Source organism: Mus musculus, chromosome 3 (assembly GCF_000001635.26).
Source record: "Mus musculus strain C57BL/6J chromosome 3, GRCm38.p6 C57BL/6J".
Classification (NCBI taxonomy): domain Eukaryota; kingdom Metazoa; phylum Chordata; class Mammalia; order Rodentia; family Muridae; genus Mus; species Mus musculus.
In genome coordinates, this window is record NC_000069.6 from 51387733 (window position 1) to 51413995 (window position 26263).

Genomic DNA, 26263 nt, shown 5'->3' on the forward strand with positions numbered 1-26263 from the left:
GACTTGGGACACTGAGGCAGAAGGATTTGAACTTTAATGCTAGCTTTGGGGCTACATAGTGAGTTTGACTCAAGGATTGTCATCAAATAAAATAAGATCTGCTTTAAGTGTCATATCTAAAATGACAATTTCACTCCCAACCAATACTTACAAATTCTACCTAATCCCTATATATATATTTTTCTCCTTTGTTTTATTATCTGATTCCACTCAAAAATATGTACTGAGGATTGCTTAAAACAGTGGCTGAGAGGCTGAGAGGTCCACTGCACGTATTTGTTGCATGTGATGCATACGTGCATGAATGATTCCTGGCAGGAGGCCGAAGACCTCAGTAAACACTGACCTGAATCAGAAAAGCCCAGCGTCCTCCCTTATGTAACAAGTTAGGGAAAGGGCAGAGCTTTCCGGAACCCTGTCTTTCCTTCAGTACTACTCCAAAGCTCTGTTTCTTCATGTGAAGATGTATGTATGTATCCTAATGTACAATACACTGTATTTCTACATGCACATAGTAAGAAAAGAAGACCTAGGCTGGGTGTGATCGTGGCTCACATCTGTGAATCCGGCATCGAGCAAGGCTGCCAGCCCAGACTAGTGAGCTCCAGGCCAGCCTGGGCCAGAGACATCCTTATCTAGATCACAAGCTCCCCTCCCCCAACAAGAAAGACTAGAAACATTTAGGATTTTCTAATTTTATTTAAATGAGTTCACAGCAAACCCAGTAATCTGGTCTTACATAGAACAAAGTAAGAGAAAGGCAAAGGAAAATCAAAGTGACACCGGTTGCATAGATAACTCAGTTTCTAAAACGTAAAACTTAAATCCAAACTTAACACTATTTAAGGTCTTAACACAGCCTGATTTTAGAGGGTGGAAAAACTATTAAGACTTGTAAAATACCAACTCCCAATCAAATATCTATTAGTAAAGTTAAATTCTTTAAGGTATATTAAAATATTCTAGGAAGAAGGGCTAAGGTCACTAAAAATACAAAAGCAACTATAGAATTTTGCAGATCAACCTTGGGGTGATGCTGTTTCCTCTGTGACCTGGGTTTCTTCTTCTTGTGACTCAGGCTGGGCAGGGGGTTCTGAGCCTAAGGGAGGGCTTTCTTCTAGTTCGGCACTCTCCTCGGAGATCGAGCGCGGGTCCTCAGTAGTGGTACCTTCAGCCTCCTTGCTGTTATCAGCCTCCTCCTTGGTGGTATCAGCGCCCTCCTGGCTGGTATCAGCCCCCTCCTGGCTGGTATCAGCGCCCTCCTGGCTAGTATCAGCCCCCTCATTGCAAACGTCATCCTGGTCTGGGGCTGCACTCTCCACCTCCTGAGTAGACTCAGGGACACTCTCGGTAGTCTCCACCAGGGAAGCCTCGGTTATCTTCAGCTCAGGCTCTGAGCTCGATAAGGATGCCTCCACCACGGCAGCTTCGGCAGGGACCTCGGAGGGGGCGGAGGCCTGAGACTCTTCTGGAAGCACAACTGCAGCCTCTGGGACTTCCTCAGCATCTACCGATTCAGCTTCCGTTACAGCAGTGTCTCCAGGCTCTGAACACACTTGCTCGGCTTCTGCCACATGCTCTTCCTTTTCACCTTTAAGATTTGGTTCATTAAACACAGTGTCAATATCAATAGGGAGAGCATCAGAGTAAAGTGGAATACTACAACTTATTTTATTTGCGGGGAAGGGAAACATTTTTGCGACAACACTTACTGCAGACTAGATTAGCCATGAAGCTGTTACTTAGCCTGAGATGATCTTGAACTCCTGATCCCCACCTCCACTTCCAACCCTCCTGCCCCCCCCCCCCCCCGACTCCATTTCCAAGCGCTGTGAGTACCTTTACCCTCCCGAGCCATCTTGCTGGCTTTAATAGTTTCCCAGTGTCATGACAAAGAAATTAAAGCTGAATGTCCTGCCCTGTGGTGCACACTCTTGGTCCCAGCATCCCTCCCAAAGGTGGAGGCAGTAGATTTTTGTGGGTTCAGGGTTCAGCCTGGCCTACATGCTGAGAGAGTGTCTCAAAAACAAAACAAAACAAAACAAAACAAACAAAAAACAGAAACCCCAAACAACCAAACCAAAAGCCCCCAAACCAAACCAAACCAAACCAAACCAACTAACCAAAAACCTCCCAAACCAAACCAAATCAATCCCAACAGAAAACAAACAAACCTCCCCTCCCCCCCTGCAAATCAAAACCTGAGTCCCGAGCTGCTAATATCCCTGTTCCTAAATAATGATCACAGTAATTGATAATGACTTTATAATTGAGATAGGAAAAAAAGGCATCAATTTAAAGTGATTGGCTTGGGGCTGGAGAGAGGGTTCAGTCTTAAGAGCACTGGCTACTCCTACAGACGACCACCAGGGTTTGGTAACCAGCACCCACACAACCAACTGTAATTGTGTTCCAGGGGAACCACCCTTCTTCTGACTTCTTGTGTGTGTGTGTTGTGTGTGTGTGGGAGAGGAAACCAGGTAGTATACAAATCTGTGTGCAGGCAAAACACTTACATAAAATAAATCTCTAAGAAGTTAGAGTGAGCTATTTAAGGCAGGAAACGGGTGTTAGTGTGAAACTGTAAGGTTTCTGTTCTCACAGTGGCTGAATTCTTGACGGATGGACTCAGTGCACAACACTGGTTCAACTCACGCGAAGTAACTTCGTGAAAGGCACGGCGCTTATCAACACTGAAAATAATTAGCTTATGATTTAAAATAATGAGGGGCATGAGAGGTAACACTGCTGAGAGAGACAGATTCTAAAATGATGCTTGCATGGATGGATGTCTGAGTAGTAGCAATCATTATCACCATACAAAGAATTAAAACTGCCTATCAGCAGGACGCCCAGAAATCTCGTTCATTTATCAGATGCACTCATCCAAAACGAGTAGCTTTCCCTGAAGTGAAAATCCACAGCCATAATAGGGGAAAATATTTTAAAGATGTAACTATTTAAAATGGCTGCATTGCGTGGTGAAGGTAACCACGTTTCATTTTGTTTTTTAATTTTGTCTATTTTTTATGTATGTGAGTCCACAGTCAGGGTCCTCATGGCATTGGATCCCATTACAGATGGTTGGGAGCCACCATGTGGACAGGGAATTGAACTCAGGACCTCTGCAAGAATAGTCAATGCTCTTAACCACTGAGCCATCTCTCCAGCCCCAGAAAGTGACCATGTTTAAACTTGTTCTCCTAGCATCTTTTGGCCGAGTGTCATCTAGCAAATTCTCTGGAACATTGTGGGTTACTGCGACTTTTCTTCCCAGGTGAAAGCCACACAGACATTTTTGATTAAGGTACTAAGGAGGTGAAAGAATGAAAAAAAGCAAGGAAGCAAGCAAGGTAGCCAAGTATGGGGGTCCATGCCTGTAATCCATCATTCACGTGGTGGAGGCAGGATAACCACACGTTTAAGGTCATCCTGCTTTGGAGTCATGAGACCTTGTCTCTAATAACTAAACAAAATAAGAAAGTTACTTTACCTGGAAGTGGTTGCAACTCCGCCTTTGTTTGTTCTTTCGGTTCAGCTACATGTTCTGTACGTCTCACTTGCTTTGATGTTAAAGCCTTGTAAGTCTGAAAGAAAATGTGATCTTAGCTTGATTTCTCCCTAAGATTTATCTCATACAATCTCTATGAGACCCCCACTAGAAGCTCAAAGAGGAGTGGTAGTGCACACCTTTATTCCCAGTACACTGAGGGCAGAGACAGGAAGATCTCTGTGCTCTGGGTGTGTGTGTGTGTGTGTGTGTGTGTGTGTGTGTAGAGATGGCTCAAAGGTTAAGAGCACTGACTGCTCTTGCAGTCAATTCCCAGCAATCACATGGCAGCTCACAACCATCTGTAATGGGATCCGATGCATAAAGAAGCGTAAAGAACAATTTCAGTGCAGTGCAGAAGAGAAATCATGCCCACCATCATGTGAGCTAACCCCCTATTTTTGGAGATAGAGCCTTTCACCATAAGAGCCTTGGATGAACTGGATCCTGGAATGCCAACCACACTGGCCTTGAACTCAGAGTACTGGCATGAGCTAGGAAGCAAGGCACATGACTCATTTAATAGGTCTTTAAGTACTTACGTAATATCCACCAGCACTGACTGTCACACCTACAACCAGGTAATAGATCATATTGGAGCCAGATGTTCCAGGGAATTTCCTGGATGACATTCGGCGAAGAGATGCTAGGAAAACAAGTTTATACAAGGTTACTTTCACCACACAATACAGGCATCCTAAATAATTACATCTTTTAAGTAGTTTCTCCTATTACTGTCAGAGATTTTCACTTCTGGGAAGGCAGTTGTTGAAGGCAGAGGATTAATCTTATCCAACAGCCTCTCCTCTGATTTCAGAGTCCCTGGTGAAGCCTGCCATCTTGGTGTCGGGAAGGGCAGATGTGGGTGAAGACAAACACAAGAAGCAAATAAGCTCAACACCCACGCAAAAGGCAAAAGAAACACACTCCTCCAAACATGTCCAACAGTTACTTCATCAGAAATTATCATTTCTGCCCTTTTCTGTTCTTTTTTTTTTCCAGCTGTCCATTTGAGAAAGAAGGGAAGGATTGTTTTAAAAATTAATTAAGTGCCCTTATAGCTAAGGATAAAATTTGCCCTTGAAGATGGGTAGAGCACATGCTCAGAATGCACAAGCCGCTTAGCTGAGGCCAGCCACACCCTTGTCCCTCCTCTTTCTCAGCCCTCTTGAATCCTCTTGGTGGATGACCACCACTTGGCTGGTTTGTGGTGAGGCTTTTGTTGGCTTAAAAAAACAGATCTGTGGGGCTGGAGAGATGGCTCAGCGGTTAAGACTGCTCTTCCGAAGGTCCTGACTTCAAATCCCACCAGCCACATGGTGGCTCACAACCATCTGTAATGGGATCTGATGCCCTCTTCTGGTGTGTCTGAAGACAGCTACAGTGTTCTTACATATAGTAAATAAATAAATTTAAAATAAAAACACAAAAAAACCCAGATCTGTCATCTGGGTGTGCATGCTCTAGTTCCAGTTGCTTAGGAGGCTGCAGAGGGAGGGCTGTTGGAATCGCCTGGATCACAGAATAAAGTCTCAAGTCTAGCTAATTTCCTTCTCCCACTACGTGGGTCCTGGAGATAAAACTTGGGGGTCATCAGGCTTGATGACGAGCACCTACAGAACCTACTCACTGACCCACATCACATTGCTAACAACCCTACCAAAACCCACCCCACTTATGGTAGAGAGTGTCTACTATACAGGAGGCCTGAGTTCCCTCCCCAGCACCATAAGTAAGTAAATAAATAAATAACAAAAAGAACCCCCACCTCACAACCTTTTGACATATGTGTATAACTATAGATTTCTTATTTGATCCAAGATTTTTTTTTTTAATACTAGGAATCAAATCCAAGGTTCCTACATGCTGAGCAAGCTACACCCCATACGCTCCAGAAAGATATAAAGAAATTATCAACAATACAAGTAGATTTAAATACAATTTCAGGGGGCTGGAGAGATGGCTCAGAGGTTAAGAGCGCTGACTGCTCTTCTGAAGATCGTGAGTTCAAATCCCAGCAACTGCATGATGGCTCACAACCATCTGTAATGAGATCTGATACCCTCTTCTAGGGTGTCTGAAGACAGCTACAGTGTACTTACAATAAATAAATAAATAAATAAATAAATAAATAAATAAATCTTTTAAAAAATACAATTTCAGCTGAGTTATTTAAAATAGTAGTAAGAGAAATATCCAATAGGAATTTATCAAACATATCTTAGTAGGTTTATACAATGTGAATAATAGGAGTTAATTTTTTGTTTGTTTTGTTTCTTGAGACAGGGTTTCTTTGTGGCCCTGGCTGGAGAAAAACAATTCTTTTTTTTGGATTTATTTGTTTTATAGTTTTATGTGTATGAGTGCTTTGCCTGCATGTACGATATGTAACACATGCATGGCTGGTGCCCTTGAAGGTCAGAGACAGGCTTTAGGTTCTCTAGTACTGGAGTTTCAGACTGTTTGAGCCATCTTGTGGGTACTGGGAACTGAACCTGGATCTTCTGCAAGAGCAACCAGTGCTCTAAATTGTTCTCCAGACTATGATAAAACGCAACCACACATTATGTGAAAATGCATAACAATACATCCTACAGCAGAAGGGCTCAGATGTATGGGTCAAGGTCCTTAAGGAAAATGTGCTTGAGAAAGAAAGAAAAAGGGCTGGCTCAGTGTTTCAGAGCACTGACTGCTCTTCCAGAGGTCCTCAGTTCAATTCCCAGCAACCACATGGTGGCTCACAACCATCTGTAATGGGATCTGATGCCTTCTTCTGATGTGTCTGAAGACAGAGACAGTGTACCCATATACATGAAATAAATAAATAAATAAATAAATAAATATTTTTAAAAAGAGGCTGGTCCTCTTTAACAGAGAAAAAGAAAGGAGACAGACAGAGAGAGAGAGAGAGAGAGAGAGAGAGAGAGAGAGAGGGAGAGAGAGAGAGAGAGAGGCCTATAGTTGTTGAATGTGTTGGTGCACACCTCTGACCCCATGACTTGGGACAGTAAGGCAGGGCAATATAAGTGTTTCAGACCAGCCTGGATAGCGAGACCTTGTTTCTATAAGGCAAAAACAAAGAAAAAAAAAATCCCTAAAACCAAGTAGGCTAACCATAAATAATGATATTTACTAAATTGGAAGATTAATTTATATGTTATATTTTGTCTTTCTGATATTTTCCCAGTGAACTACTGTAAATCTAAATTATTCATTAAAAAGTTACATTTTTAATAACCAGAAAAGTTACATTTTACAGCAAAAAGGACAAAACTTAATGATAGTTAAAACACACCTTTCAAAAAATAAACACTGAAACAAATTTATTTTTTACTAAAGTAGGAAGTACCAACAGTACAGCAGTTAATACCCACAAAGGAAGACAAATTTAAGATTCCAATCAATGCCAGATTGGTGGCCCAGGCCTTTAATCCCAGCAATTGGGAGGCAGAGTTAAGAGGATCTCTAAGTTTGAGGCCAGCCTGGTCTACAGAGTGAGTTCAGGACAGCCAGGGCTACACAGAGAAACCCTGTCTTGAAAATTATTAGTAATTATTCAGTAGAAGTAGACTTGCCTATGGGGCCTTAGATAGACCTTAGATTCGATCCCTAGTACCACAAAAAAAAAAAAAAAAAAAAAAAAAAAAAAGGTGAAAATTAAAATAAGGTCAGTTCCCCTGCATCCAGGACTACTCACTGCACATTTATGTCTTATTTTGATCTAATGGGAGGAGTGGGAGGCAGAGGATGTAAGAAAGTATGATGTCGATGCAGGACTCAAGGGAGTACAGGGGGCTGCAGCCAAGCCTCAAGACCTAGTTCAGTTTCTGGTACCCACTGCCTCTTGCAAGCTGACCTCAGAGCACATGCAGGTTCTGATGGGTGCGTGCCTATGCCTCTAAGCCTGTGCTTGTGGGAGAGATGGGGTGGGGGAGTGGGGGGGAGGGAGGGATGGAGAGAGAGAGGGAGAGAGAGAGAGAGGGAGGGAGGGAGGGAGAGAGAGGGGGGGGGGAGGGAGGGAGGGAGAGAGAGAGAGTTTTCTGTGGAGGATGAGGTCAGTCTCATCTCTTTCTTTATCTGAGCACCAGAACAGTCCCCATTATAATCAGTTTAAAATAAATGGCGTCTCCTCACTTCTGCAAGTTGCTCTCTTATGAGGTATACACATACAGAGGGGAAAGGCGTTCTAGTACTTGTGGGAAGACTTCTTTTAAGCATCATTTAAAAGAATAGGTGACTAGATCTCTTTCTTGAGACCATCCACCACCAACACAGGCCTAATCAAAGCAGGGTGAACAAGTGCTTAAAGCAAAGCAAAGCAAAGCAAAGCTCGCTCTGGCTCATGGATTTCCACAGGCGTTTTTCTGTCTTTCTCAGTCAAATCTTTGCTTTGGATGCTGCCTCCGATGCCCCAAGGAGTGGGGCAAAGTACAGAATAATTAACTTTCTAGTGTCCAAGATCTGTGCCCCAGTGAGTGATGAACAGAGAGGGTGGGCAGCTAGGAGAGGACCTGCAAACCAGCCCAAAGCCTGTAAGCTCTTATAGTCCAGGATGCTGCTTCTTTAGAAAATTTCCAAGAGCGCATTTCCTCACGCATTCCCTAATCCGAAGCTGACGGAGCTGCAAGCTTGTCAGCAACATCAGAAGAGTACCCCGAGGCCTCACTTCGAAGGGATGATCAGGGCCACAAGAAGCCGGGGGTTTATCACCGCCAGGGATCAGTGAACCGACACTTCTTCTAGGGCCCACCTGCGAACACGTGAACACCCCACGTCCACCTACCTATCCGTTCCTTCACCTCTTCGGAGAAACTAGTGGTTCATTGAATAGAAAACCGTGGAACTCTAGGAGAAAGCCAAACCCTCTTCGAAGTGGTTCTTTTCACTCCATATCTACTGATCATAACCCACAGTCACTTAAAAAAAATGAAGGAACATTACTTGCCGGAGATCAGGAATTCAAGACTGGAACCCAGGAAGTCTAATTTGGATTCAGAGGCCATCCTGGAAAAGGTCCTTATTCCCAAAGTTTCCAAGAAATTCGGAGGGCTGGCCTGAGACCCTCCCTCACTGTTCCTTCACTGGCCCAGGGTTCGGGGCGCTGGTGCCCAGCCTGGACGGGTAGAGAAGTGTGGGACACTCACCGTCCTTCCCCAGCGGCGCGGGACCCGGGGGCGCCCTCCGGGGCAGCGCCAGAGTCTTGGACACAGCCCTGCGGAGATACATCGCCAGATGCGCTCAGATTCAGCAGCGGATCAAGCAACCCAGGCTCAGAGGGAGGAGCCAGGGAGCGCCCCGCCCCGGGTGGGACTCCAGATCCCGTGCGTCCCAGCCCCGGGGGATGTGGGAAGGGGATCGAGTTAGTGGTTAGCACCTTGGTCCCCTTACCCAGCTCTAATAGAGTTGCAGTCCCGTGCTCCCCAGCAGTCGCTTAATGGCTGCATCTCAGAAGAGGCTAGGGAGCTTAGAAGTCGCTGTTACGTGCCTGACCCGCTCTGTCCCATGGAGTTATCTCCCGAGCACGCAGGACACGTTTAGAGAAGCGCGCTTGATTCAGGATTCATGCGCAGACGGAATGTATTCTCCAGGTGGAAGACCACTTTATTCCACACACTGTGTTAGCATTCCCAGGAAGAGGTAGCGGGAAACTTAAGAGACGACTTTACAGGCTTATGATTAAAGGAAGGGTAAGGTTTCCCCCTGGCGATGGCTGAGTTCTAAGCCAGCCAGGACTTTTAAATATAGGGTAAAGAGTTTATCTAGCATGGGTTCGATACCCAACAGCGCATAAAACCAGACATGGTGGCGCAAGAAGTTACTCCCAGCACTCAGAGGGGGAGGTAGGATGCTCAGGAGTTCAAGATCTTTGAGGACACCGTAGGCTACAAGAGACCCCGCTTCAAAAATGAATGAATGAATGAATGAACCACTGAAGGCACTAGGCGGTGGTGTGTGTGTGTGTGTGCGTGTGTGTGTGTGTGTGTGTGTGTGTGTGTGTGTGTGTGTGTGACCAAAACAATCCACTAACAGGAAAGTTAGGTAAAGGGCTCTCTGGGGGGAGTAGCAACCGCTCTTAAACACTAAACCATCTCTCCAGTCTGAACTGTGAATCTTGTTTTTTTTTTTTTTGTTTTGTTTTTTGTTTTTTAATTTATTATATGTAAGTACACTGTAGTTGTCTTCAGACACACCCGAAGAGGGCCTCAGATCTCATTACGGATGGTTGTGAGCCACCATGTGGTTGCTGGGATTTGAACTCAGGACCTTTGGAAGAGCAGTCAGTGCTCCTAACAGTTGAGCCGTCTCACCAGCCCCGAATCTTGGTTTCTTGAGACAGGTTTTCTCTGTGTAGCTCTGGGTGTCCTGAAAATCGCTCTGTAGAGCAGGCGAGGCCAGCTGTTTTCAGGAGCCAGGGCTACACAGAGAAACCCCGTCTCAAGAAACCAGGATCCCTGCCCCCTGCCTCCGCAGTGTTGAGATTAAAGGCATAGGCCACTACCACCACCACCACAGAGCGTTGTGAGTCTTGTAGACCCGAGTAAAGCGACTGAGGAAAGCTCTGAAGCATAGTCGATGCGTGATGTATGCTCAGCCCGATGGAAGAGTCAGTGCCGGGTCACGATTTCTCTGCTCCTTTCAGTCTGGTAAGTGAACATAGTTGCATCTGTATGCCCGCCCCAGCTGGGAGAGATGGTATGTCTACACTGTGAGCTTCAGACCTACTCTCTGGGTTCTTTTCATATTTTAAAGAGCCGTTTCCCAAACAAACACCCAAGCACTTTGGTTGTCAGTTTCACTGAATTTTCAGCTGCTTCTCCATCACCCCAGGGCATTTTTGTTAGTTTCTGCTGTAGCTGACTAAAGGTGCAGACAGTTCCCGGCTGCGGGACAGATTCTTCACTGCCCTTGAGAAAATCCTTGACATTTTTCTGTTCTCTTTCAGAAAACACCGAGGGTCAGAAATAAGTTGGCTTAACTCAGATGACCTCCAGTTAATCTTTGGTTGTTGATAAAGACAGAAATTTGAAAACAATGTTAAGGTCCAGTGCCAGCAATAATCATGATTTTGTGGCTTATGTGCTGGTAATTTAAGGTCTTTGGGGTCTGGAGACCAGCAAGTCTGAGGACCAAGTTGGATCCCCTGGATTCACATAATGGAAACAAAAGAACCATCTCTTGAAGATTGTCTTCTGCCCTCCATACATGCTTACGGTGAGAGGCCAAACCTACTCCATCTTAAAAGAAAAGAAAAGAAAAGAAGAGAAGAGAAAAGAAAGAAAAGAAAAGAAAAGATAAGAAAAGAAAAGAAAAGAAAAGAAAAGAAAAGAGAGAAGGAGGAGGAGGAGGAGGAGGAGAAGAAGGAGAAGAAGAAGCCTGAGAACTTGACAGGCAGCAAAATCCAAGCTGCACCCAAGTCCTAGGAAGGACCCCAGGCTTTCCTTGGCCAGAGCCACTCCCTAGCTACTTCCTAGCAACAGTGAAGCAAAGATTAGTCTGCTTGTTTCAGACGTACTTTCAGACCCTTTGTGATTGTATGCCTTCTTGCTTCAGAGCACCCACCTGTCAGCTTATAGTCATTCTATTAAAGGCTTGCCAGACTGGGCACCCCTTCCCTCATCCCCTCATTGGCTGCTATTTTCCTATACAAACTTGTCCTGCAGCAAACCTGTTTGCAGCTGCTCTGCCTTCCCTTCCCGTCCTGCTGCAGCAGAGTTGGGTTGGAGGAGAGTCCAAACCAGAGCTTGTAATGAAGCGATCCTAATGCTATTACATTGAAAATGGCTCCTTGGTGGTCTTTTGGAGTTCGCAAATGCTTCCTGTCACATCCATGTTTCAAACCCGGGACAAATGGCTGAGGTGCATATTTAACATATCAAAGCACACCGGGCCTCCCGATTCTCCCAGCATCCGAACCCCACCACCCCATCCCACCCCCAACTGTCCAGCCTTTTCTAGAGGCTTAGCTGTTCTCCCCCAGAGGCTCTGTCTTATATAATCCAGACATTTTGGTTACACGCCCCTTTTGTATCTTTGGTCTCTTGGCTGTTGCACCTCTCTCCTCTTGCCCTTTCCCTCCCCTCTCTCCCTGTCTCTCTGCCCCCTCCCTCTCCCTTCCCCTCTCCTCTGTCCTCACCAGGCTTAAGGTCATGACCATTCTGGATTCTCTGAAATGTGTCTGCCTCTGGCTACACTTTCCCTCGTGTCTATAGTAAACTTTCTCCTCTACCTTACTGAGGAGCAGTCATTTCCTTTTCTTTCCTTTTCTTTATTTTTTCTCTCACACCCAAACACAGTGCTCCTCCACACTTAAATAAATGCACTTTAAAAAACAAATCATTTCCTAGACTCTGTAGAATGCCAGAACCGGAAGCTGGAGACACGGCTCAGTGGATAGGAGTGTTTGCTGCTCTTCCAGAGGACCAGAGCTTGGTTCTCAGACACCCCATCAGGTAGTTCACGACTTTCTTACCGCCTGCACAGGGAGAGACACAGAAACATTTCTTTAAAAGGCTGGAGAGATGGCTCAGGGGTAAAGTGGACTGGCTGCCTTTCTAGAGGACCTGGGTTCAATTTCCAGCATCCACATAGCAGCTCCCAACTGTCTAACAAGTTTAATTCCAGGGGAATCTGACACCATCAACACAGAGACACACATGCAAGCAAAACATCAATGTACATAAAATAAAAAATAGACAATATAAAAAAGCTAGAAACATGGGCTGGAGAGATGTCTCAGCGGTTAAGAGCACTGACTGCTCTTCCGAAGGTTCTGAGTTCAAATCCCAGAAACCACATGGTGGCTCAGAACCATCTGTAATGGGATCCCATGAACTCTTCTGGTGTGTCTGAAGACAGTGTACTCATATAAATAAATAAATAACTCTTTTTTAAAGGTATAAACAATTGAAAGTTTTTTGGGGGCGGAGGAAAGTTTTTTTTTAATTTAATTAATTAATTAATTAGTTTGTTTGTTTGTTTATTTATTTATTTATTTTTTGAAGACAACATCATGCTAAATTCTAGCTTGAGACCAGATATCTGAAACCATGGTATGGGTGGAGCCATGCCCTGAGTTTTTTAGCTTTTGTTGTCTCCTTAAACTCACAGATCCACTCTCATGATTATGTGCATTTATAAGCCATAAATGCACATAATCATGAGAGTGGATCTGTGAGTTTAAGGTCAGCCTTCTCTACCTTGGGAGCGTCAGACCAACCAGAGTTAGAGCTACACAGTAAGACTCAAAAATAAAATAAAATAAAATAAAAATAAATAAATAAATAAAATCCTTTGATCTAAGTTCTTTCGGGAATCTAGAATGATTTTTCCCACCAAGAAAGGGTTTCTTTGGCTGTCCTGGAACCCGATTTGTAGACTAGACTGACCTTGCGAGCACATAGAGATCCGTCTACTTCTGCCTCCGGAGTGCTGGGATTAAAGGCGTGCACCACCACCGCCCGGCTGAATCAGAATGATTCTTGCTGATGCTCTTGATTTTTGAGGTGTAAACCCTGGCACGATGTGCTTGCTCTTTCCCACGTGGGCAGCCTCTGTGTCTGTGTCTGCCTCCGAGGAAGGATGCAAATGCATATTCAGCATAGTTAATACTCCTTTTCCTTCTTCCTGAGGCAGAGATTCACTGGCTTCGAGTCCACAAGCCTCTGGCATTAGCGTCCTGAGAGCTGGACTTACAGAGTGCTTTCCTTATGGTAAAAGGTTCTATCCCACAGCCCACATTGTCAGGAATGGCTCCCTCTAAAGTGAAAGTGGATAAACTCAAGAGAAAGGATTGGATCATACACGGTAAGTGCACTGAAAACCTGCCACGGAGGAGATTCTGTTTACTAAAATAGACTTTACTTTTGATGAAAACTTGCCGTCTCCAATGTTGCAGGTGTCTTGATGTTTTCTGGACTCTTTAGAGATGAATTTTTTTTTTTGTGGTTGTTGTTTTTTTAAACAGGTTTTCTCCGTAGCCTTGGCTGTACTAAAACTTGCTTTTTAGCCTAAGATGGCCTGGAACTCACAGAAATCTGCCTGTCTCTGCCTCCTGAGGGCTGAGAATAAAGGTGTGCACCACCACGGCTAAGCGACAAGGGCTTGTGTTGTTGTTGCTTTTTTAAAGATTTATTTATTTATTATATGTAAGTACACTGTAGCTGTCTTCAGACAATCCAGAAGAGGGAGTCAGATCTTGTTAAGGATGGTTGTGAGCCACCATGTGGTTGCTGGGATTTGAACTCAGGACCTCTGGAAGAGCTGTTAGTGTTCTTAACAGCTGAGACATCTCTCCAGCCCAGCATTTTTTTTTTTTTGGTTGTTTGGAAACAGGGTTTCTCTGTATAGCTCTGGCTGTCCTGGAATTCACTTTGTAGACCAGGCTGGCTCGAACTCAGAAACCCGCCTGCCACTGCCTCCCGAGTGCTGGTATTAAAGGCATGTGCCACCACGCCTGGCCAGCAATAAGGTTTTTAAAGTGCCCATTTTTCATTTTATTTTATTTATTTGACAAGTGCTACTAATTTGGAGTTAACTGACTTTTTTTTTTAAAAATAACTCCGCAAGATAAAATTCTGGTTTATTGTTGGACATAATTTCACACATACATCAAACAGGCCAAAAAAACCAAAAAAAACCAAAAACCAAAAAACAGCCGGGCAGTGGTGGTGCATGCTTTTAATCTGAGCACTTGAGAGATAGAGGCAGGTGGATCTCTGAGTTCAAGGCCAGCCTGGTCTACAGAGTGAGTTCCAGGACAGCCAGGGCTACAGAGCAACCCTGTCTTGAAAAACCAAAATAAAATAAAATAAACAGCAACTTCATAGACAAAAAAAAAAAAAAAAAAGGAAAAAACCTTTTTATCTTTGGCCTTTTAAAACCATCTTATACAAACCAACTACTTATAGTACAGCTAGGTACACACACAGAAAGTTACTGGAGGGCTGGAGAGATGGCTCAGTGGTTAAGAGCACGGACTGCTCTTGAGTTCAAAACCCAGCAACCACATGGTGGCTCACAACCATCCGTAATGAGATCTGACGCCCTCTTCTGGTGCATCTGAAGACAGCTACAGTGTACTTATAATAATAAATAAATCTTAAAAAAAAAGAAAAGAAAAGAAAAGAAAGTTACTGGAGTGCTCCGAATAAGATTGCTTGTTGTTGTTTTAACTAGGTTTTTTTTCTCCTTTGAGATTATAATGAACATGGTCACACCACAAGTAAAGTCCGAAGTAGGACAGAAAACGCTCTGAAGGCTTGTTTGATCACCCGTTATCGTTAAAAATAGCTGACCCCTAACAATATGTACCCAAATATAAAATGTAAATAAAAAATACCAACACATTTTCCTTTTAAAGTATTTTTAAGAAAAAAAAAAGCAGGGTCTGGGAAGTTCTGATTCTTTTTATTTCCCACGTTGCCAGTTCATGTTGTGGTTTTGGTGGGGGCGTGGAGAGCGCATGTCACCTGTGGGTGCCACTGCCTGCTGTGCTTCTCTGCTCTAAGGTGACCACGTGAACTGGTCGCAGTGTGTAAGGTTAGCTTTTCCTTTTGCTGTCTAGTCATCCTCCTTAGTCTTCTGCTTCTTGGCGTCGACATCATTATCCTCATCAGACTCAGCTACCCGCTTGCCCGTCGGAGCCTCAGCTTCCTCATCTTCATCCCATCCTCTTCCTCCCCGTCACCTTCCTCCTCCTCTCCTCCTCCTCCTCCCCTTCCTCCTCTTCTTCATCTACCTCGTTGTCTGCCTCCTGCTCACCATTTTCCTCATTTAGAGCGTTCCTATTGGCAGGTACCATTCTCTGCCTCCTCTACAACGCCCTCCTCCTTCAAGTCCTTGGTGGTGGTCTCAGAGCTGGTGTCCACTGCCGCGTCTGACTTGATGGGGCATGCTGGTGGTCTGATGCTGCGAGTAAGAAATTAGTCGAGTTCGAGGACTCTGGCGAGAAAGCTGCCGGAGTCCGCATTAGAGGAGTCGGTGGGCAGCGAAAGTGGCTGCATGACCTGGGAACAGCGCAAAGATGGCTTTTCAGAGCAGCCGTAGGGCGAGTTAAGTGACTTTTTGGCCTCAATTTCTATGTGATCCCACCAGTTTCTTATAGGTGCTCTAACAAATGAAGCAACCTGAAACACTACACATTTATTACCTTAGAAGTTTTATGGGTGCGTCTTACTTTCACCAGGAACATTCACGTTGTTCCTTGATATTTCTTGGCTCTTGATCTCCTTCAAACCCGGAAATGGTGAAGACAGAGCTAAGGGGGTGCTTGTGCGACACGTGTAAGGCCCTAGATTGGTCATTTGTACAAAACTTAAACAGAATAGCACACACTCCAGTGGTTAGACTTCATACATCCACTTAGAAAGACCCTTGTCATGACACTAGGCTCAACTGAATACTCCAGGGTAATTTTACCTCAAGGATAGACTACTGGCAACCCTAGCTTCACCTGCAATTTTAACTCCCTTTGCTATGGAGTCTAACATATATGCCTATATTGGAGTTGAGAGGACAAAATTAGCCAGAGCCAGGCTGACTCCATGACAGACTGCAAACTGGCAGTTTGGGAGACTCGGGCCCAAGTTTCTGTTTCCCAGAAATGAGAACCTGGATGCTGGAACCAGTGGTCAGCCAAACACAGCTGCATGTAGTTGATCTGAGAACACCTTGTTGTCATCTGGTCTGAAGTAAGAATAGGTAGCTAGAAAGCTGGGCACTCAGGAGGCAGAGGCAGGCGGATTTCTGAGTTGGAGGCCAGCCTGGTCTACAAAGTGAGTTCCAGGATAGCCAGGGCTATACAGAGAAACCGTCTCCAAAAACAAAACAAAACAAAACAAAACAAAACAAAACAAAACAAAACAAAACAAAACAAAAAGAACAGGTAGCTAGAGTGACTAATCAATCCCCCAGGGAGGTCTCCAGAGCCTGAGGAATTGTAGACTCAGTCAGAGCGCCCAGAGAGAGCTAACCCACCAAGGTAAAGGGGCACACACTCCTCCCTAGAGTTCTGTAGAGGCCAGTTCAGGCACACTGCTTTGGCTCCTGGCAGGTCGTACGTGTGCACTCACCAGAAGACACACACACACACACACACACACACACACACACACACACACACACACACACACACACACACCAGTTAATTTTAAAATGGCTTGGCTACCTCAAAGGCTGGGCACTCTTAAACCTTCCCCTGCTACCCCAGGCCCAATCTAAAGGTAGCTGGGCGTGGCGGCACACACCTTTAATCCTAGCATTTGGGAGGCAGGTGGATCTCCGAGTTCAAGGCCAGCCTGGTCTACAGAGTGAGTTCCAGGACAGCCAAGGCTACACAGAGAAACCCTGTCTGGAAAAAACAAAAAAACAAAAATCTAAAGGTTCCACCCTGTCTTCCTTTGCCTAGCCATTGGCCGCTGGCATCTTTATTGATCAATCAAAAAACAATTGGGGACAAGGACCTTCAGGATTTGGACACAAAGATTCCCAATTAAATCAAAACATTAGAACCAATCCCTAAGAGCATTCCCCTAACTGACAATAAAAGCCGGGCCTACAAGTCCACCAGGGATCTCCATGGGAGACCCCTGCATGTGGGAAATTCAGCTAACACTCTCTACTTTTGCATGCTATTTGAGGCTAGGGTATTATTTTTTCGGCAATTCTTGGACCCTAATAATTGTCTTTCTTCCTATCATAGATCTTTCTCTAGTTACTGCATTTACATGAGATTGGTCTATAATCTGTCAAGTTTTACTACTCACTCTATCAGGACTCCAAACTGACATAAGGAAAGTTGGTATTATTTTTGATTTTTCATAGCATTTGTATATCTAATCTCAAATACTGTAATTTTGAATTTATGTCCAGAATGACATCCAAAGACACTGTGCAAGGAAGGCTTAGATAATAAATCATTTTAAAGTACATCTACTCTCTAGCCTTTTTACAATTTTCATTCATGTGATTAAACCCAGGGCTTCAAGAATTCTGTGCTAGCTGGGCATGGTGGTGAACGCCTTTAATCCCAGCACTTGGGAGGCAGAGGCAGGCGGATTTCTGAGTTCGAGACCAGCCTGGTCTACAAAGTGAGTTCCAGGACAGTCAGGGCTACACAGAGAAACCCTGTCTTGGAAACAAAACAAAACAAAACAAGTAAGAGTCCATCAGCACTGACCAGTGACTCCGTCTACACATGAGGAGCGCGAGTATTTTTATTTCTTTAACTTAACCATGCAAAACGTGTTGACTGACTCATATTCGCATGTAACTCTTTTCTCACATCCGTCACTGAGGGTGAATCCAGAGGAAGGACTGTGATCATCACATGAAGCTGACCTACAAGAAGAGGGAAAAACAACAACCAACCAAGGGACTGATCAGATAATCTTAAAACTGACATCTCTGAATAATTCATCTTAAAGCATCAGAAAAAAAATCTAGAAAATATATCTATTAAATAATATCAGAGCCGGGCTTGGTGGCGCACACCTTTAATCCCAGCACTCGGGAGGCAGAGGCAGGCGGATTTCTGAGTTCGAGACCAGCCTGGTCTACAAAGTGAGTTCCAGGACAGCCAGGGCTACACAGAGAAACCCTGTCTCAAAAAAAAAAAAAAAAAAAACCAAAAAACAAACCCTCAGTACTTAATTTTAGATCCATAGCATAAGTACTGAAATGGGCAAAGTGGTATAAAAAAGCAGCAGAAGACTTGGACAATAAATTCTAAAGTGTTAAATTTCAGAGTTCTTAGATAAAGAAAATGTGTGTTGTGATTACTATGTTTATTATCTAGCAGATACAAGGTATTTTTATCAGTGTAACCCATGGAAACTGACATATTTTGTGTGTGGTGCATGTGCATGTCTGCATGTGTGCACAGCAACAGGAAGGCCCCAGGCGGATGCTGGGGGTGTCTATCAATGGCTTTTCCCCTTATTCATTGAGGCAGGGTTTCTTGATTGGCCCCAGAGCTCCCCAGTGGCTAATATGATTAGCCATCTTATCCTGGGAATCCTCTGTCCACTTCCAGAGTTTTGGAATTCCACGTGGATGCTATGCCTCCTGAGCATCTGAGCTCTGGTCCTCAGGCTTATGTGGCGTTGCTTTAACCACTGAGCTAACTCCTCAGTCTAGAAGATACGATTAATTGTAACGAGGGATTTCACTTTATCAAGAACTCCTTTCAAATAATTTTCAGAAATAAAGCATATACTTTAAGTGATATATATATGCTTTGTGTGACACACGCGTGCACAAACATACTCACAAATCTTCTCTCTTAAATCATTCATATTAGGTTTTACCTGAGCTCCTCAGTGGATGCTAGCTGTAGTGACAATCATAACATGGCCACGCAGAAAAAAAAATCCTGAATCCGCTGCCTCTATACAGTCATTTGTCCTACAAATACTAAACTCCTAAGATGGCTGGGCATTCAGGACAGTTTGAGAACGTGAACATTAATACAGAAGAAAGTCACGTTCAAGTATAAGAACAGCAAACAGACATTAGGAAGCACACGCAAATGATGCCAGCTTGTCCCAAGTGCTATGAAACAAAGCGTAAAGTACCAGTGAAGAAGATGTGACTCAATGTGGTGTGGTTACTGTTGATTTCCCTGCTGTCTTTGTTTGGGACTGGGTCTTGATGTGCAGACCAGGCTAGCCTCAGATTCAGCATCTCCTTGCCACAGTTTCTGCAGTACTCGCATTACAGGTTTGCATGGCCTCATCCAGTACTGGTGTCACCCTGCAGGCACACTCCTTAAATCTCAGCACTTCGGAGGCAGAGGCAGGTGGATCCTAGTCTATATAATGCGTTCAAGGCTATGCAGTGAGACTCAGTCTCTCTTTTGATGCAGGGTCTCTTTACTTAGCCCTGGATGTCCTAGAACTCACTACTTAAACCAGGATGGCCTCAGAGAGACCTGCCTCCCTCTAGCCCTCTAGTGCTAGAACTAAAAAAGGCATGTGTCCTTGGAGTGGGACCCTGCCTCATTCACAAACACACAGATAAACTTCCATAATCTATGTCCTCTATAACTGTACTTACTGTATTATTTCCAAAGTTTATTCCAATCCATTTCTTCTTTTATACTCCAAAACATCTTCATTGTGTGTTTGGATGAGCTACAAGATAATGGTTAAAATTAGAAATGTGAGCTTCCAGCAGCTTAAAGACCAAGAAACCAAGTAGAGATCCTTATGTTTCATGAGAGAAATTGGGTGGATTAAAACAACTAAAAAGGTAAGAAATTCAAATTCAAAAATTATTAGTGGAATAATTTGTTGGCCACAGCCTGACATTAAATTTGAGAATGATACAGTGGAAAGCATATGGAATTATAAGAAGTGACACTCTAGCTGTTGAGTGTGTTGTAGGCTGGCTGATAAGTATATGCTATACTTTTGTGTACCTCTGTGTGTGTGTGTGTGTGTGTGTGTGTGTGTGTATGCAATGTCTAAATACAGTATGCTGTCCTTCCAACCTTAGAAGCCTCACACTGTGATTAAATGACCAACCCTCACCTCTGTGTATGTTAATTAGAAGTCAGAGAGCAGCTACTTTCTTAGAACCACAGTCTGACAGACTGTGTAACTAGAACAATGACTAATGCAATGATAAGATTCTTGGGAATCAAAGACCTAATTTCAATCCTTAATGATCTCCGCAGCAATTAAGCCTTCCATCAGGAAAAACTTTCAAAAATGTAGATGAACTTGGAGCCGCAGAGATGGCTTGGCAGTTAAGAGCATGTACTGCTTGCAAAGGACCCAAGTTTGGTCCCCAGGACCAACAACAAGCAGCTCAGAAATGTCTGTAACTTCAGCTCCAGGGGACTCGGTGAGTACGGTACTCACATAAATCCACATGAAAACCGAGGCGCCCACGGACAGTCCAACTGCCAACCAGTTAGGTTTGGCATTGACTGGCTCCCGGACATAGAACTTCGACCGTGTTGAAGCTGAAAAAGGAAAGAGAATATGTGTTTTATTGATGTCTGCGAGGAATATCTAACATATACTAGTGATGTAATTTTTGAGATAGAGGTTCTTGTAGTGCGGGCTGGCCCTGAATTCCTGATTGCCTGTCTCCACTTCCACCGGGCTGGGATTCCAGGCGCGCTCCACTACGGCTTTGTTGTCATTTGTCCTCTATCTGTTCGTCCCCAATTTAAAGAGTCAAGGAAACATAGTTCAAAGAACCTAAGTAATTTGTTCGGGGACACCAGCAGAGACAGAAGGTCGTCCTTGGTACTCAGGGCGCCTTCAAAGCTTGGGTTAAAGCCTCGTCGGCCCTCATAGGCTCTGGAGTGGGAGGTTGGGAGGCAGCCCCGGAAGGGTCTCCCAGACATTGAAAAGCCTGGGACAAAAAGACTCAAAATCCATTCGCAGAGGTCAGGGTTTAGCCTGGAGGAAAGCTGACGGCTAATGATGAGTGGAGAACCCGGCTCGCGGCCAGTGAAGGTCACTGCAGGTCGGCCTGGACCGCGACCTCCTCCTCCTCCGGAGATTCCAGGGTGGCTCGTGTTGGATGAGGGCTAGGCTGAGGGCCGAATGGGCTCTGAAAAGACACTCACAGCAGCTCGGCAGCCGGGCGGGGGCCAGCAGCCGCGAAAACGAGCGCAGCACTACGGACGGCGCCATCTTGTTCCGCAGGCTCCGCCTCTTCTCGGGTTGCTCGTTTGGCCGAGCTGGCACCGCCTTCTCCCTGCGCGCGCATCTCCGGTTGGTGGCGCAGAGCGCAGCGCCCCCTGGCAGCAGAACTGGGACTCGCAGGTGGGCCAGACTCCTACCTTCATTCAGTACAAGGTTCCCAAGAACCCGGACTTAGTGGGCTGTGAATAAAACAAAGGGTACGAAGAGGGTTGGGGCTGGGAAAGCAGTTTGTCCATCTCCAGGGTGCTGGTCAGGTTTACTACAGAGTTCGTTTGTCAGCCAAAAACTCGTGTGCTTTACACGAGTCATTACAGTGACTGTAGGATGTGCTGTGATTATTAGCATCTACTAAGAGATGTGCTCAAAGATAAACTTGTTGACGAAGGGAACTTTGTATTTGCAAAGGCTCTTAACAGTTCCTAAAATCCACTTATACTCAAAATCACATTGATTCCTCTCAGTCCTATGAGGTAGGTTCTGTTATTCATCGGGGTGGAATCCTACATCGCCGTCAAGTGCCTTACCACTGAGCTACATAGCCCCACATAGTTTTTTTTTTTTTGTTTTTGTTTTTTTTTTTAACTTTTTGAGAAAGGGTCTCGCTAAGGTTCCCATGCACTTGATCTTCCTGCCTCCTGAGGAGCTGGGATTATAGACCTTTGTCACCAGGCCCTGATAAAATTCTTATATATGGAGGCTGGAGAGATGGCTAAGCAATTAATAGCACTGCTTAGCCATCCAGAGGTCCTGAGTTCAATTTCCAGCAACCACATGGTGGCTCACAACCCTCTGTAATGGGATCCCATGCCCTCTTCTGGTGTATTTGAAGACAGTGACAGTGTACTTACATAAAACAAATAAGTAAATCTTTAAAAAAAATTTTTATAGATGTTAGATGACAGTGATCTGACTGGTTCAGATGGCAGAGGCATCCAGTGTGTGGTCCTCAGAACTCTAGATCTAGAGTCCATTAGCTCACTTAACAATGGGATTGGCTATAATGCCAGGAGCCTATATAGAACAAGATTCAAACGGTCATGTCTCTGTACCATTTGGGTATACTACATTTCAACAATATATTCTTTAGTTGTTACTTAATCTCTACTATAGTTGTCTATTGATAACGTAAAACTTATCCTTGTAGGATAGTTGGGAAGTTTAGGTGTTATCTGAAAGTACTAAATGCCCAGTTTGCCTATTCAAGACACTGTTTTCTTTTTAAATAATTTATTTTTATTTTAAGAACATTGCTGTTTTGACTGTATGTATCTCTGCATGAGAGTGTCAGATTCCCTGGAACAGGCGTTCCAGGCAGTTGTGAGCTGCCATATGGGTGCTGGGAGTGGAATCTGGGTCTTCTGGAAGAGCAGCTGGTGCTTCTAACCACTGAGCTATCTCTCCAGCCTCAAGTCACTATTCTTTAAAATATAAAAAACCAAAACTGTTGGGCTGGAGAGATGGCACATCGGTGCTCTGACTGCACTCTTCCAGAGGTCCTGAGTTCAATTCCCAGCAACCACATGGTGGCTCGCAACTATCTGTAATGGGATCTGATGCCCTCTTCTTGTGTGGGTCTGAAGACAGCTACAGGATACTCATATAAATAAATACATACTTTTCTAAAAAGCTGGTTTTTATGCGTAGGCTTACATCGTGGTATGTGCATGTGTGCAGGTGCCTGGAAGGTCAGCAGCGTTGCTCACCCTGGTTAATCAGCTGGTTTAAAGATTTTTATTTATTTTTATGTGTGTTTGCTCCTGCTTGTCAAGTGCATCAGTGCCCACACATGTCCATGGAGGGCAGAAGAGGGTCCTGGATCCCCCTGTGAGTTGTCTGGTGTGATCTGGGTGGTAGGAAAACCCAGGTCCTCTGCAAGAGCAAGACACACTCTTAACTGCTGAGCCATCTCTCCAGACCATGACTAGCTGGGGTGGGGTGGGGTGGTTTTTTGTTTGTTTGTTTGTTTGTTTGTTTGTTTGAGACAGGGTTTCTCTGTATAGCCCTGGCTGTCCTGGAACTCACTTTATAGACCAGGCTGGCCTCGAACTCAGAAATCCACCTGCCTCTGCCTCCCAAGTGCTGGGACTAAAGGCGTGCGCCACCACGCCTGGCTATTGGTTTTTAAGATTTATTTATTTTATGTATGTGGGTACACTGTCCCTCTCTTCAGACACATCAAAAGAGGGCATTGGATCCCATTAGAGATGGTTTTGAGTCACCATGTGGTTGCTGGGAATTGAACTCTCAGAACCTCTGGAAGGACAGTCAGTGCTTTTAGCTGCTGAGCCATCTTTCTACCCCCAATTAGCTGTTTGTTTGGGTTGGTTTTGTTGTTTTTTTTTTTCAGACAGGGTTTCTCTGTGTTGCCCTGGCTGTCCTGGAACTCACTCTGTAGACCAGGCTGGCCTTGAACTCAGAAATCTGCCTGCCTCTGCCTCCCGAGTGCTGGGACTAAAGGCGTGAGCCACCACTGCCCAGCTTAGCTGGTTTTTCTGTTGTGCAATCGATCAAGATTATGTTTCTCTGGATTCTTAATACTACCTGGTGTCCAAAGACCATTTAAAAAAAGTATAGGTTCTTTTTACTTTTTAAAGATTTCTAGTCTTGTGTGCATGTGGTGGTGGTAAGGGTCTAAGAATGAAGCTCCTGTTGAGGACCAGAAGTGGCTACCATTTCTCTGGAGCTGGACTTATAGCTGGCTGTGTGACAACTCAGGTGGGTGCTGGGAACCAAGCTCATGTCTCTGTTAGGGAGGTATGGGTTCTTAACAGTTGAGCCATCTCTCTAGCCTACAGATGATACAATCTTGCCCAGAAAAGTGATTTGCTAAAACCTAAAGCTGTTTAGGTCCATTTTCTTAGCAAAATAAGTGTTAGCAGTTTTCTATGTACTTTTAGCAGTATTAAGTTCTTTTTTTTTCTTTAAGATTTATTTTATGTACTAGTGGCCTATCTGCTTGTATACCAGCACTCCATCAGAGGACATCAGATCACATGATAGATGGTTGTGAGCCACCAAGTGGGTGCTGGGAATTGAACTCAAAACATCTGGAAATGCAGTCAGTGCTCTTAACCGCTGAGCCATCTCTCCAGCTCCTAAAATCTTTTCATTAAAATGAAAAAGTCTTCAGCTGAATGAGATAACTCATATCTAATCCCAGCTCTTGGGTAGCTGAGGCAGGAGTGCCTCAATTTTGAAGGTAGTTTGGGCTTCATAGTGAGTCCCAGGTCAGCCTAGGTTTCTAAGATGTAAAACCCTATTTTATAAAAGAAAAAAAGGTGCAACCAAAAAGATAACTCAGAGTAAAGGCACTTACTGCCAAGCCTGGTGACTTGAGTTCAGTTGCCACACGGTAGAAGGAGAGATCAGACTTCTACTAGTTTTCTCCTGATTTCCACATGGGTGCTTTGACAAGCATGCACGTACACACAATGTGCATATACCCACACTAAATAAATAAATGCATTTAAAAAGAAAAGCAGGGGAAAATAGAAAATTATTGATAGAAGGCAAAATAATTCTATTGTGCTTTGTGGTTCATCTTAAAACTCAAATGATGGCTAAACACGTTACTGAAGCGTGAGTTACTTTGGTTTGTAACCTGGTTTGAGCCTGCTGGACTAATGCACAAGTAAGCAAACCAGCCTACTAATGCGCTGAATCAGTTGTTGGCTCTCAGCTCACTGGCGGCTTCTTGTCCACTCAGCAACCTGGCAGTTGGATATGCTTTCTTCACCATCTCGCCAGAGCTTGTCCTGACACAGCTTTTGCTAGTCTTCAACAAGTTGAAACAGAAGCCGCGGCTTGTAGGAGTACACAGAACCAGTAAGCCCATCACTAACTTCAGGATCCATGCTGGGAAAGTCCAGTTGGTACTCAGAGCTTTGATCCCTGTGTCCTTTTACTAGTGTATATTTGGGGGAAGCAATGAAGTATGAAGGTACCATTCTCAGCATGTTAGAGCTCAATGGGCCCCTACAGTTGGGGGGAGGCAGCTGTGGATGAAACTCCCATCTTGAAAAAGAATCCAACAAGAAGCTAATAGCTATCATATAGTTTGGTACATGTCTTTCATAAAATTCATTTAAACCATGTCTTGAATTTAAATGCTAAAAACCCTATTTGTGACCTAGGTAAGAGGGGATTTGAGGTAGCAGCTAGAAAACAGTTTCAGCACTGGATCTTTCCACGAAGAGACATGTGTTCAAGTTGGGGTGGGGTGGGGGTTGGGGGAGGGAGAGCAAGAGTTGGGATGAGAAGAAAACAGTAGATACATAAAGTCCATAGATCAAGCTCAGGACCTGAAGAATGGCTTCTTGTTTATGCAAATTTTTATTAAACAAGAAGTCAGAAGCTTTTCTGATGCTTTTCTATTAACAGCATGTCCAGACTGGCCCCTGCTCTCCCACTCCAGGCAATCATCCTGCATGCTTTGCTAATTCATCCTTCAAGTCCTTCTGCCCTGGCCTCCCCAGCTCTGGGATTACACATGTGCGCCACCACACCCAGTGGGAGGAAGCCCTTCAGCCACAGTGATAGAGAAGGATGCAAGGTCAGCAGCAGTGTAGTGCAGGGCCATACAGCCTTGGCTGTTACTTCCTGGAAGCACAAAGAGCACTCAAAGCATAGCTCACATGCAATTTCTATCTGTTGTATTGTAGTGATCACTGTAGGTGTTTTATTATTGAGTTCAGGCTATCATGTCACTGACTGTGTGGTCAGACTATTATTTACAGGTGCATTTTAACTCGGGAATGAATCAGATCAATGTTGTAATTAGACCAGTGTTCACTGAACCTTAAAACCTGCTGTCTGGGCTGAGAGAGATGACTGGCAGTTAGGAGTACTTACTGCTGTTCCAGAAGATCTAGGTTCCTTTCCTAGCACCATGCTGGGTGGCTTGCAACCACTTGTAATTCCAGCTCCAAGGGATCTGGTACTCTGATCTCTGTGGGCACCAGTACACATGCACACAAACACAAAAACAGCTCTACAACACAACAGGTCCACCCAAACCTCTGCTGCTTAGACTTGGAAAAGTAACTATATTCTC

General features: G+C 44.5%; 2 protein-coding genes and 1 pseudogene across 3 annotated transcripts; all 3 read right to left on the minus strand.

Moving 5' to 3' along the window:
• Nucleotides 1–679: 679 nt before the first annotated feature.
• On the minus strand, nt 680–8815 carry Mgarp (mitochondria localized glutamic acid rich protein). 2 transcript variants are annotated; one of them, NR_028121.1, is made up of 4 exons: nt 8496–8815; nt 4093–4196; nt 3494–3587; nt 680–1591 (listed from the first exon to the last, which is right to left on the minus strand). NR_028121.1 is itself a non-coding variant. In NM_026358.3 (4 exons), exons 1-4 carry the CDS (start codon nt 8774–8776, stop codon nt 1020–1022), a joined length of 852 nt encoding a protein of 283 aa, NP_080634.2. In that variant the 5' UTR covers nt 8777–8815; the 3' UTR covers nt 680–1019. The 2 variants fall into 2 exon arrangements, 1 of the variants encoding a protein (NP_080634.2); NM_026358.3 differs by having other exon boundaries at nt 8695–8815.
• A 5911-nt stretch (nt 8816–14726) lies between these two features.
• Gm9442 lies at nt 14727–15471 on the minus strand (annotated as a pseudogene).
• Nucleotides 15472–17746: 2275 nt separating this feature from the next.
• On the minus strand, nt 17747–21223 carry Ndufc1 (NADH:ubiquinone oxidoreductase subunit C1). The gene is made up of 4 exons (NM_025523.1): nt 21132–21223; nt 20413–20516; nt 19604–19680; nt 17747–17887 (listed from the first exon to the last, which is right to left on the minus strand). Exons 1-3 carry the CDS (start codon nt 21196–21198, stop codon nt 19621–19623), a joined length of 231 nt encoding a protein of 76 aa, NP_079799.1. The 5' UTR covers nt 21199–21223; the 3' UTR covers nt 17747–17887; nt 19604–19620.
• Nucleotides 21224–26263: the final 5040 nt, after the last annotated feature.